Source organism: Cryptomeria japonica, chromosome 1, assembly GCF_030272615.1.
Source record: "Cryptomeria japonica chromosome 1, Sugi_1.0, whole genome shotgun sequence".
Taxonomy (NCBI): Eukaryota; Viridiplantae; Streptophyta; class Pinopsida; order Cupressales; family Cupressaceae; genus Cryptomeria; species Cryptomeria japonica.
Window position 1 is genome coordinate 419,678,363 of NC_081405.1, and position 12,955 is coordinate 419,691,317.

Consider the following 12,955-nt stretch of genomic DNA (forward strand, 5'->3'; position numbering starts at 1 on the left):
TTGATCACTGTTTGATCTCGGCCGTTCATTTATTCTTGAAAACTATATAAGGCTACCTCCTCTCATTTGGAGAGTGTGAGGTTTTTGATGTATTGTTGCTTAAGGTCATTTCCAGATAATATATTGCATGTGTGCTGCTTTGTAATCTCTATTATTTGAATGATTTGCATTGTTTCAATTGCCTCAACACTTAGTTAGAATTAATTTAGATTTGCTTTCATTGTTGTTAATTTGAATGAAGGATTTGATAAGTGTCAATTGATGGTGTACTTCCGCTCATACTTTTGGTAAATGGATGATTTCCATTCTACCGTGCAAAGTTAGTCTGAGCCCATCCCCTGTGCATCCCAACATCTCAATCATAAGCACAACCCATTGAAGATTGCACCGGCCTTGTGTAGTTGTCCCTAGTGCGGCGAAGCAAGGTTTGGTTTCTCGAAAGCACCCAGTTGATACCATCTTCGAAATTCATAGGATTAGATTAGCCTTTCTAAACCCTATCTCTTTTTCCCTTTCTTTTGAAAGTCTAAATCCCAGAAAATTCCCCCCCCCAAAAAAAAGAAGAGCCTAAATTGCTAAATCCATCTAAGTCCAGCAGTTCAAAATACTTGTCAAACATAAGTCCCCCTTGAAAATTTCAGCATACACTACCCAAGAAGCTATTCCACTAAAGTCGCTTGTTCGCACATATAGACCTTGGAATCAGTAGTGATTTTTCAGGAGAGGATCTAATGTTTGGTAGGTAATAAAACAGACACCAACAGTGCTGAAACCCTAACAGGATAGCAAGATCACCAGCTTTGATACCACTGAAAGATCCTCTCCAAGGTCTGATCCAAATTTTTCTGATTTTTCTGAATATATTTAGTTTGCTGATTGAGTTTGTTTAGGTTTGTTTGCAAGGTTTGCTTGGGTTTTCAATGCCAATTGATGGTGGAGGGTTTTAACATGAAATAAATGCCATTAAACAATGCTTTGAACTCATAAACAAGAATTGTAGATGACTGATATGAATTTCTGAGTTCTGATCTACTAAGTCAGCAACATACAAATTCAGGTTAACAATTAGAAAACACCAAATTGAGATGCAATCATACCCGAAATCCATGCTAGTCCTTTGGTGGAATTTTATTGATGGAACCACAAAGAATTACAAGACTAACAGTGTCAAATTGTTCCAGAATGTCTGAATCTGAAACTTGTGCCCAAATTGCTTATTGGAAAGCCAAACCCTAACTCCTAGTGGTGCGACTGCTGCTCCAACTTGGCATTTTTATTTGGAAATTGCTGATCTGCTGGTAATGACTGGTTCTAATCTGATTTTGTGATCTGATCTGCTCTGAGAACCAAACGTCCAGCAAAGATTTGACTGGCAATAACACAAGGAGGTGTCGGCTAGCTGAAGTTGCTGATAAATACTATTAATTGGTGTGCAAGCAACCCAGATCTCCAATCTGATTCCTTAAAACTGCCCTTCAATATGACTGATCCATTGTTTTCTGCTCAATGATGAATTCATCCTCCAAGAAAAGTTGGGTTTTCGTCCAACCTTCCAATCTCTAGGGAGTTTTCGTTCCCAGAAGTCTTGATCTGCTGTCCAAAGTCTTTCTCAGAGCTCAAACCCCATTTGCTGCTGTAAAAATGAATGCTGGAATAGTGAAATGATGCCTCCTCATGTTGTTTTATTGACTCCCAATCCTAATCATACCTTTTAGGGTTTTCACTTTATTTAAGTAAGTTTATTTTATAAACTTATATCTCCTCATCAAGATTGAAACCCTTATGACTCCCTTATTTAATAATAAGTTGTTTTTAAAACAACTTAATTTAAGCCCTCCTAGGCATCATGCTCCATGGTGGTCCACTTATTGGTTACTTTATTAAAATAATATAAAGTAACTTTATTAGATGTTTATTTTATTAATTTATTTAGAACATTAAAGTCATAACTTCAATATCCCATTTTATTCCTGAAATCACCACCTGGTCTTCGAACTGAAAACTGAGTGATGCCACCAGCCCAAGGGTGATGTCTAAATATAGCAGAGAGATTGGCAGTCTCCTAAAAAATTGGGATTCCCCTAAAAAATAGGAGACTATCTTGAGTTGATGGTAAACACTCCTAAGCTACTCTGCTATGCTCCTTGGTCATCCGGGTGGTCAAACAGTCAACTGGCAGTCTCCTAAAAAATAGGAACCCTCGTAAAAAATAGGGGACTGCCCCCGAACTCCCAAAACTCCTCCAGTACTCCTCAGAAGGTCACCAAACCTTCAAATGGGCTCCCTATCCACCACATTAGCCCACGGGAACCCTGATTATAGGCTAACCCTTGCTGACAACTGAATTGTCTAAGGAAGGGACATTACATTATCCTACACACACGGTTTTAAATTGCATGCAGATCTCTTTAAGTTTTGAAAATGTGTCGAAGACAAAATCTTAGGGATACACCCTTGGTCTGACAAATCTTTTGCTTTCCATCTAAATTAATAGTCAACTAATTCTGCAACTGCTTTATGGAAAATATATTTGGTACTTTGATCTCTGAACATCTTAAGGATAGTCATCATGGTGAAGCTTTGCATGATTTCTTTCCTAATGTTTTGTTTAATGTTCTGATGTGCTATATAAGGGGTAAAATAGTTGTATGGTGTGGTTAACAGGTTATTGGGCTTATCCTACACACAGGGTTTAAATTACCTGCAGATCTTTTTAGGTTTTGAAAAATTGTCGAAGACAGGGCCTTAGGTATACACCCTTGGTCTGCCAAAAGTTAAGAGGAGACAACTCTCTCGTATCCTTGTTCTGTAACCATAATATTACATATGTGATAAACTCACATTCTTGGGAATCCATCATTTGTAATTGTTTATGAGTTCAAGGCAGAGTGTGTTGAGTACCAAAAAGCTCACCACCTTCAGGGATAGATCCCTCCGTGGAGATCCAAGAGCTACCAGACTGATTTTTTCCTTCTCTCAGCATGTCACAGATGCTGAAGGTATTAACCACCGCTTTGATACTATTGTTTCATGCACAAGAGTGGGTAGATTGAGACATTTCTCTCCCTTGCAGTCTACTACTTCTAGGGCTCCCTGACACCTCAGCTCCTCTTCTAATGGCTGTGGTTCCATCTTCTATTGATGTTTTCCCCTCAGACATCTTTTTATAATTGTACTTGTTTCAGGGTGACTATTTTAGGTTTCTTTTCGCTTGCTTTTAGTTTCCCCGCTTTCTTTGCTTTATTATGTTTGCTTTAGGTCTAGGGCCCCTTTTTGCGCTAGTACTTTTCTATTGTAATAGCTATACTTTCTAGCCCCTTTGTGTATGTTAATATAATTTATTTCTTGTTGAAAAATTGTTTCAAAGGATTCAGCTTTTTCATGTATTTAGTATATGCTCTATATGGAGTTATGATATCAAATAAGCTAGTTTGGAAATTTGGTAGAGCATTCTTTACTTTTCCGAAAGTCTCATGTTTGACTCGGCTATTTCTTCTCTTGAATTTGACTTTTTTCTTGATAAGCTGAGCCATAATTGTGAGTACTTGGCCACTAAGTGGGAGTGTTTTCACATTACTGACAACTTGATGATCTCCTTTCGAGGTCTAGGCTTAGAAATTAAAATAACATTGTAGGCACAGGCTTGAAATTATATGACTCTTCTTAGGATTTTGATTAATAGTACTCACATGATATAATGTTTATATCTTGCTGAATGTGCACATGATATCATCCTGTCCTTTTGAATTTTGTTGCATGTTAAATTTCTTTGATTTTTTTAATTGAAGTGGCTACAGTTGCTTTTTTATGGTAACAGGGAGGGAGTATTTGCCAAGACTATTGATGCAACATGTGTAGTCATATTGTGTATTTTGAATGAACACGTTTATATGATAGATTCTGAGTGGCTGGAAATTTCTGTTTGTAAAGGTTGCCAATCTGAAGAAAGAAATTGATGCAATTCAAGCAAAGGAAATAGCACAGGGTGGTTTAACACAAGGTCAACAGACTCAAATTGCTCGGAATGAAATACGCATACAGCAGGTTTGTATTTCAGAAATAACTTGGTTAAGTCTTGCGCTTTTCATATTTTGCAGAAGCTTGGACAAACAAATATCTTTTAAATACATTTTTGGTTTTGGCAAGGCTTTAAAACTGATGGTAAGGTGGTGCTTTGATTGTTTAAGATTGCTGAGGAGCTTGAGAGTTTAGAAGAAACCCTTAATGAGAGTATCCAAGAGAGCATTGGGGCACGATCTGGAAGAGTGGGTCCAAAAAAGAAGGAAGGAGTTGTGGATGAAGATGAGGATGAAAGGTAATTTCAAGTGACATCTTTCATTATACACTTTGCTGTATTTTTCTGCAGTATTCATAACAATATACATCCCTGTGGGTTTATCTGGCCCTAATGTCCTCAATTCTAGAAAGAGATTAAGACTAGTTTTTTAAACTTTGTACACTTGTAATCAAATTATAAAAGAGTGTGGTAGTCTACTTTGTGTTATTCATAATTGTTTATAAAATTCTTTAGTTGTAGATATGTTATACCTAATCCAAAAGTTTATTGTGTTATACATAATTTTTTATAAAATTCTTTAGTTGTAGATATGTTATACCTAATCCAAAAGATTATCGTGTTATATGAAATTTCTTTGTCATCACCAAATTCTGTGGCAAATTTGTGTTGTAGTCAGTGAAAGTTGTTTTTCCGCCAAACCAAATTCTGTTAAAATCCCCAAAAATGTTGAATTGCCAATTGTTTGTAATTTGTTTGGTAATTTTAACTTTAATTATTAATTAATAATTGATAGTTTATTATTGATTATTACTTATTAGTTATTAATTTTAACTAAAACTATGGGTTTTTTTTTTGGTAAGTTGTGGACAAGGGGTCCACTCCCATATATATTGAAACCAAAAATATCAGACCTCGCAAGACCCAAATGGCGTGCATCAGAATTACAGATATTTTAAGCTTTCCTTTTCTTTGATGATCTTAAAGTCATTTGGTGTGCTGGTTTTCATGGAGTTGTCTTCTTCCTCTTTACTTCAGTCCATTTTGTCTCAGACCTAGGTTGGAAATTTTCAATTTTCAAGATTTTCTTCGTTTAACAAAGATTCTCCACAACCAGTGACTGTGGGAGATCTGGATGACACAGTGGAGAGATCACATTTGCTTGGCCAAATTAAAATTATTGTTAATAATATTTATTTTTGATTGAATGAATGAATGAATGATTTTACTAACGTCCATGAGACCGATCGGTCTATGGGACCAGGAAATCATTTATAATCTTTTCCATGTCAGATCTCCTGCTATGAATCTTGACCAGAAAACTAGCAGTCTGATTGATCCTATCTTCGCCAAATAAACGATGCATGTTGTCACTTTTCAAGATGAATTCGTACTGAGCACGAATATCATCATAAGCCGTGCACTCACTGAGAAAGTGCCATTCAGTCTCAATTGCACCCATCTCGCAAAACAAGCAAATTCTCTCTTCCCATAGCTCTTTGGGCCTTTTCCACGATTAATAATTTATTTTATTATTGTTAATAATATTGATTTTTAATTAATAATTTATTTTATTATTGTTAGTTGATTTTAATTTTAAATAGTTTTTTTTAATAAAAAGATATTTTTTTGATGGGTAAATGATGATCATGGGATTGTGCGCTTTACATTATAATATAAACCAAAATTACATGACTTTTTACATCAGTTATGGGGAGTTTCAAAAGGCCTAGATATCTATACTATTTAGAGGAAAACAAATAAAACACCTATTCTAAATTTTCCGTTCTCTCAACCTAGGTCACATTTACAATGAATATAATAAGAACCCTTGTTAAACAAACTGTGACACAGAGTAGATCATTGCAGGGTATTACATTTCCACCTTATTGTTGGAGCTATTAGACATGAGTGTTGAACCATGAAATACCTTTTGTGATGACCAACCCCATTGCTCGTTTAAGAAAGATCGAGCTTTTGGTGCTTGTGTCATTCTGTGGAAGTCCAATGATGATGAATGACCTCCATTGTCCCACACCATTGTTTACTAGGAAAGTCCCATTCAGCGGTGGCATTCCAGAACCATTAATTGCGACCAGAATTACATCGTCCAATCCTCCTAGAAATTGACTCCTCATCAAATAGCTGGTCATCTTCTTGATCACCCCTTTTGCCTCTCCAAGATCTAGTAGAACAACAATAAACATTGAGGATATATCGTCATTAACTTGGTAGTGATGATTGGAGACCACTGATTCTTCCTGTATAACCCATTGAGCCATATACAAATGCAACCCATTCCTAATGAAGGGTTTGTATGCTTCAACAAAGGAGCCTCTTGATTTCAATAATAATTCACAACACTTAGTAATAATTTCTTTTGTCCTATGGATTGGCCATAATCCAAACTTGTAGATTTTCCCTAACTTGGCATTGGTCTCAATGTCTTCATTTTATGGAATGTTAAATTGCCACCTTCAAAATCTACATGACACTACCGATAATGATTATCTTTAATTAAAATTGATCAGTGGTATTTTGCCTAACACGTTGGCTTTCAATTGTCTCAATGAGCTATTCATCTTATGCTTAAGTCTTGGCCATGGATTGGGGTATTAATAATAAATATGACATTCTTCATTAATTTCCATTGAAGAGTTTGCTAGGATATTGACCTCTTCTTTGATCTCCTTGTATACGTGTTTGATGGTGTAATTCTCCAAAGAGTTTGGAAGGGGCAAGACGTTTTGAAGAATGTTGTTGATTTTCTCTTTTTGATTGCATTGACTATCACCTTGGAATTGTCGTCGATTTCAACTTTGGTGCTACCATATAGGATCCATAATTGCAAGCCTAGGATGAAGGCTTGGGATTCAACCTCATTATTTGTCTTTTCTTTGAGTTTCTTCGAAGTTGCTTCAATCATATACCCTCTCTCATCTCTCATTATTCATCTTAATCCCAACATCTAGGATTTCCTTTTGAGGCTCCATTGAACTTCAAATTTGACCAGCCATTGGGGGGACTCCATTGTAATCCCACTCTAAGATTTGGGGAATTAACTCTTTCATCCTCATTAGTGGGGGAAAATAATTATTAATAATTTTTATTGTTTTAAAAATTAATAAAAGAACAAAAAATAAGAATCAATTATCAAAAATTAAAAATTAAATGCAAAATAAAAAGAATGGTCAGCGACAACCTACTATAGAATGTTATAAAGGAGTGATCAATAAAGGACAAGAAAAAACAAAGGACTTTGGCAATTTTAAAAAGGTGCAGTTAATTAAAGTAATTATGTAATATTTCTATAAGAGTTATTCATTTAGTTAGTTTAGGATCTTTCTCCTTTCATGTTTAGTTTCTTTTTAGAATGTCTCCTTTTGTGTTTCTATTCTCGATCGTTTCCATTAAGGAAAGATCCTCTTATAATTTTCTATATAAGGAGTATTCCTCTCCTTTGTTTAAAACAACATCGAATTATCATTTCATGGTATTAGAGCTTAGGTTCTTTTTGGCGAATTTTTTAGTAATAAAATTTGTGGGTATTCTGATTTTTTCCACAAAAAATCATGGAAGGGTTTTGCTTGTTTTTTTCCACAAAAATCAAAGAGTTTTTATTTTTGTTTACTATTCGTGATGGCTGTGAGTAAAGTTTTTGAACAGACTGGGGGTTTTGTAGGATTTTCTCCTCAAAAATCGTGGATGGGTTTTCTGATTTTTCTCCACAAAAAATCATAGAGGGTTTTGCACGATTTTCTCTTCAAAATTGTGGTTTCTTTGTTCGTTTTTTGCACGATTTTTTTCACACAAAAATCATGGGTTCTTTCTCTAATGGAGGGTTTTCTGATTTTTTCCACAAAAAATAATGAAGGGGTGTTACTGTTTTTTGGGTTTTTTTTCATTTTTTCCATGAAAAGTCATAGTGGTGGGTTTTTTGATTTTTTTTCCCATAAAAAATCATGGTGGTGGTGGGTTTTCTGATTTTTTCCCAAAAAAATTATGATGGAGGGTTTGCCGATTTTTCCAGAAAATCGTGGTTTCAATTTTTGTTGAATTTTTGTCAACAAAAATCGAAGTTTTTTGAGAAGCTGATCTTGGTGTCTCTGGATAATGGGAGGGATAGCTTTGTTACCCAACATCGAGTTGCAAGGATTGTGGTAGAAAGATTATGGTAAACATGGTCATATCTAGAAGTTCTACAGTACCAGGGAGGGTCTCAGCAGCATACTCATGTCGCAGAGTGTTTTGAGAAGCGGGCAGCCTTCCATGCATTCATGGCCAAATGACCTGCAGATAATGTCAAGTCTTCTGTAGGGTAGTTAGTAGAATGACCATTAAGGGAGGGTATTAAAGTAATTATGTAATATTTCTATATTGGTCATTTAGTTAGTTAGTTTAGGATCCTTCTCTTTTCATGTTTGGTTTCTTTTAGAATGTCTCTTTTCGTGTGATGGTTTCCATTATGGAAAGATCCTCTTGTAATTTTCTATATAAGGAGTATTCCTCTCCTTTGTTTAAAACAACATCAAATTATCATTTCACCCTTGTTAAAGGGAAATCACATTTCATGTAACCTTTTGAATTTTAAGAAATGCAGGTAGCTGCTGAAAGTGTGCCTAGCACAATAAAAGGCAGGTGTTTATTCTTATAAATTTTGTAAGTTTTAATAAAAAGCAAAAAATGGGGTACAAGCATGTCTGCTATAGTTGCACTTTCTACAAACGTTTGACAACTCTAAAAATTGTAGGTAAGGTTTTAAAAGTGTGCCTTCTATAAGCTGTATAAACTGGTTTTTATTAATATTAATTAGTAATTTTTAGTTTTACTACTAAAAAATCCTAAGTTACCGAATTTGAGTACAAATGTCTCAAAATGGGAATCAATGCAGAAACAACAGTGAAATTGTTTAGGATTTGGTATTGTTCACATCAAAATGATTCCACCAAACACTTCCAAAATTTGCTTTATTCCGTTCATGACGTGGCATATTAATCGGTTGCTTTTTTTTGACTTTTCAACTCTAAAAACCCTAAAACATGTCATTTACCTAATATTACATGCTATTTTTTGAACTATGGGAGCTGCAAAACATTTGTGAAAAGCCATTTGACACTTCTAGTTTTTTCTTGGTGTGAACATGCCAAAAAGTGAAGTGAAGAGGGTGATCAGGGATGGTTTTAAACTTTTTCTTTTGAAGAAGGATAATAGGGACGTGGGTATTTGCCACCATGGTCCTAGCTATCACAACCCAATACTCTTGATTGGGTTGACATAGCTGATAGTGGCAAATCAAGTTTTTCTAATTTTAAATTAAATAGGTAATCCCATAGAAATGTCTAGGATATTGCTATGGGATAGGGCATACATGTTTTACATGCGTCTTACAAAATTTTGAAGTAAATAATTTGTGTATAGAACTAAATGTATAATTCCTATGTAAAATGAAAGAGACTAAAACAAATGTATTTGCTAGCATAGTGAAGTTAGAAAGCATTCGATAGCAATATGTGTAGTACCCCTACTAGTTGAACTCATTAGACTCATATTTTATTATTGGTTGTTTTTCAGTGGATACATTACCATGACATATTATTCAGATTTTTATGACATTATGCTTTATTTAGAGATGAGATGTATAATTTATTTGCAGTATTTCAGTACTTGTGATTTATGGCATTTTATGTATTATTGCTATGTACTGACATTTTACTTTAATTATGCAATGTGGAATTATATGTTGTGTGTTTGCGAGTGTATTGGATGCAAGGGGACGATTTTCCTTCACTCATTTCGGTGAGATAGGGAACGTCGCGATTCTCTTTCATCGGTGTGTTTGCCGTGTTTTCTATATTATATATATGTATGCATGTGTGGTTTGGTGATGCAGGATATTGCAGGTACAAGTATCGGGTAGGTACGGGGTATCGTCTCCACCTGGATTCACAGGTCTGAGCGTACCTTATATTTTCCGATGGAAGTGGAGGAGATAGTAGTTGACCCTATTTTTTACTCAGTTACACTCATATGAGTGTCGTCAGTTAGTCGTTTTGTCAGTTAGTTCGGTCTTCGTATTTTGTCATTTTATCTTTTATGGGTAATTGCTTGAGATTTGTTAATTTGAGTGTTTAGTGGATTTAATTAATTGATTAATTAAGTTTATGAAATTATCTCATTATTGTATTGTTTATGCATTGAGATTATAAATTTAGTTAATTAAAGGAATTATTAAATTAAGCTGCATGGTATTAAAAATATATTTTTATTTTAAAAATAAATTAGATTAATTGTATTCTAAAGTTATAATTAAATAAATGAATAAAAGGATTAATTGGAATTAAAGTATTGTTTTAATTCTTTATTTAGAAAATTAATTAATTGGAATTAAAAGTATTGTTTTAATTTTTTATTTAGAAAATTAATTAATTGGAATTAAAATATTGTATTAATTCTTTATTTAGAAAATTAATTAATGTGCATGAGAAAAGTAATGAAAGAATAATGCTTTTTTAATTATTGCATGTGATAAATTTAGAAAATAAAATAAAATAAATTACTATTATTCTAAATTTAGGTTTTTTGTGAAAAAGCTATTGAACCTAGAATTTTAGTTTAAATAGGGGTTAGGTCTTTATTTTAGAAACACAGACAGGAACACACAGGAACATGTCAAGAATTTAGGTGAAGAAAATTTATTGGAAGATATTGAAGGGATTAGGGCTCTTCTACAAAATTCTTCCAGGAAAGCTATACCAGGTTGGATGAATTCTTAGTTTTGTGTTTTATTAAAAATGTTTCTATTTTTCTTTGCTTGATGTGTGTGTAAAATAATTGTCAAATCCAAAACTCTCTTCTGGTGAATTCGAGTTTTGTTTGAAAACTCATGCCTGATGTGTATTTCTTGTTTGTGGAAAGGACGTAATTTTGTGAAAATTAGGAAAATTATTTTTGAAAGTTTGCCAAGGTTTTATGGTGCATGGAAATTGCATGATTTAGGAGAAAGGGTATTTACCTGAGAAATGGTTTTAATTACCTTAAGAAAATAAATTTAATTACACATTAAATTTATTTGGGTTAATTAAATTTGAAAAAAAAAAAGAATTGAAATTTTGTTAAAATGGAATTATTGGAAAAATATTGTTTTTTGTTATTATTGTTAAAATTTTATTAAAATGAAATTATAAAAAAAAAAAAATATTGTTTAATTATTTCCCTGTTTAAAAATATATATAAAATAATTAAATAAATTAAAAAAAACAAACAAAAACAAACTGCACGGTGACAGGGCTTTTCGGTAATTGTAAAAGTGTTTTTTTTGTTATCTTTTTAAATTAAATTCTAAACCCTGTTCATTGTTTCGTGTTTTGGACCCAGGGGATTAAATAAATTAAAAATTATTATTTTATGTATGTATATAAATAAATATATGTATATTCGTATATGAGTTTATATATATATATATATATTTAATAATAGATATGTTTCTTTTGGTAGTTATTATAATATTTTAAATGTTATTTTAAATATTATTTAATTACAGTTTGGAATGTTAATTTAAATAAATATGTTGAAAATGCATCAGGAGAATTATTTGTATTGTAAATCTTTTTGGACAAATGACAAAGTGAATGTTTTTTTTTTTTTTAAAAGTTGTAAATTCTTGTTATCTGGAAATTTGTAAATTGCATGTCATTTATGCTTGACTGTTTTTAAAGAAAGATTGCTTGTGATAGGATCTTGCGTATAATGTGTTCTCAGTCAAGTTTTATCGCAATTTTTGATTAAATTGTCATTGTGTCCTATGATATTATTTCTCCTAGACCAGGTGTTGTTGTATAACCTATTTGATATGAGCCATTGTGTGTCTTTGTCCAAATTGTCATTCTTGGGTTGGTATTTGTGTATCCATCACTTGTGTTTGTCAGGATTGTTTATGGTTGCCTGTATTGCCATAGAGTTCTCGTACAGAGAAACATTTCCTGTTAGTGTCCTGAGAGAGAGAGTGGCTTTCGAGTGGGGGCCGTGCCCAAAGTGGATGACAGGATAACCCGTCGAAAGTTAGTTAAAAAGTGATAACCTAATAATTGATTAAGGGGTGGGTAGATTTAAATATTAATTAAGATAAATGTGCCTCGTGCATAGATGAGTGCTTGTACAGGGCTCATGATGTTACGAGAAGGCCTGGAATGGCAAACTTACCACCTTGTGTTCACGAAAGGATTGGTAGGGTCCGCATGAGACTTAGTTGGAACTGGAGGCTCGGGAGAGGTTACCAGGAGAAACCCGAGTATGGGGGCCGGGACCTATGGAGGCTGTACCATGGTAACCATCAAGCTATGCGATGACACTCTCTTCTTAGAGTCACTAGTGTTTTGTGAGTTGTGTTACATGGATGGTTGCAGAGTCTTGTAGTCCTTTTGTACTTGTTTTGCTTTGCTTGCTTGAGGGTTTTCTACTATCTCCTAGCACGGTGGGGTGGTTCCATTTCGGGATCACATGGTCGGGTGGTAGTGCCACTTCCCATCGGATGTTCTGGATTGTATCTTCAGGCGAGGAAAGGCTTTGCTGGTGTTTTTGGATCGTGGTTTATGGACCAACTCTTGTTCGAGATCATTGTTCAGCTGAGACCTTGTGGTCATTGTATCAGACTTTTATGTAACCTTGATATTGTATCTGTGTAACCAGTGATATTATTGGAAGCCATGTATTTATGGATATTGTAATATTATTATGTCAGTGAAATGAATGTTATTGTTTTGATCTTATGTTTAAATGGTTTATGGAAATTGGATACATTGGAATTCTTTTATTTCTTTATTATGAAATTTGGATGTATGTGTAGTTTTAAACTTAAGTGTTCAATTTGTCTTATTAAATGGATTAACTGTGGTGTTAATATAATCTATGAAATTAATCTTCGTTGGTTACCCTTAGGAAAAC

At 33.7% G+C, this 12,955-nt stretch overlaps 1 protein-coding gene across 2 annotated transcripts in view; it reads left to right on the forward strand.

The window, feature by feature from the left end:
• LOC131065353 (uncharacterized) overlaps positions 1 to 12,955 on the forward strand; it is a 127,074-nt gene that overhangs the window by 90,732 nt on the left and 23,387 nt on the right. For both annotated transcript variants that reach the window (XR_009111406.2, XM_057999847.2), the window contains exons 8-9: positions 3,931 to 4,044; positions 4,188 to 4,315. Coding sequence is in view for 1 of the 2 variants with exons in the window: in XM_057999847.2 (XP_057855830.2) it covers positions 3,931 to 4,044; positions 4,188 to 4,315 (242 nt within the window). In the remaining variant the exon portion in view is untranslated. The remainder of the gene's footprint in view (positions 1 to 3,930; positions 4,045 to 4,187; positions 4,316 to 12,955) is intronic.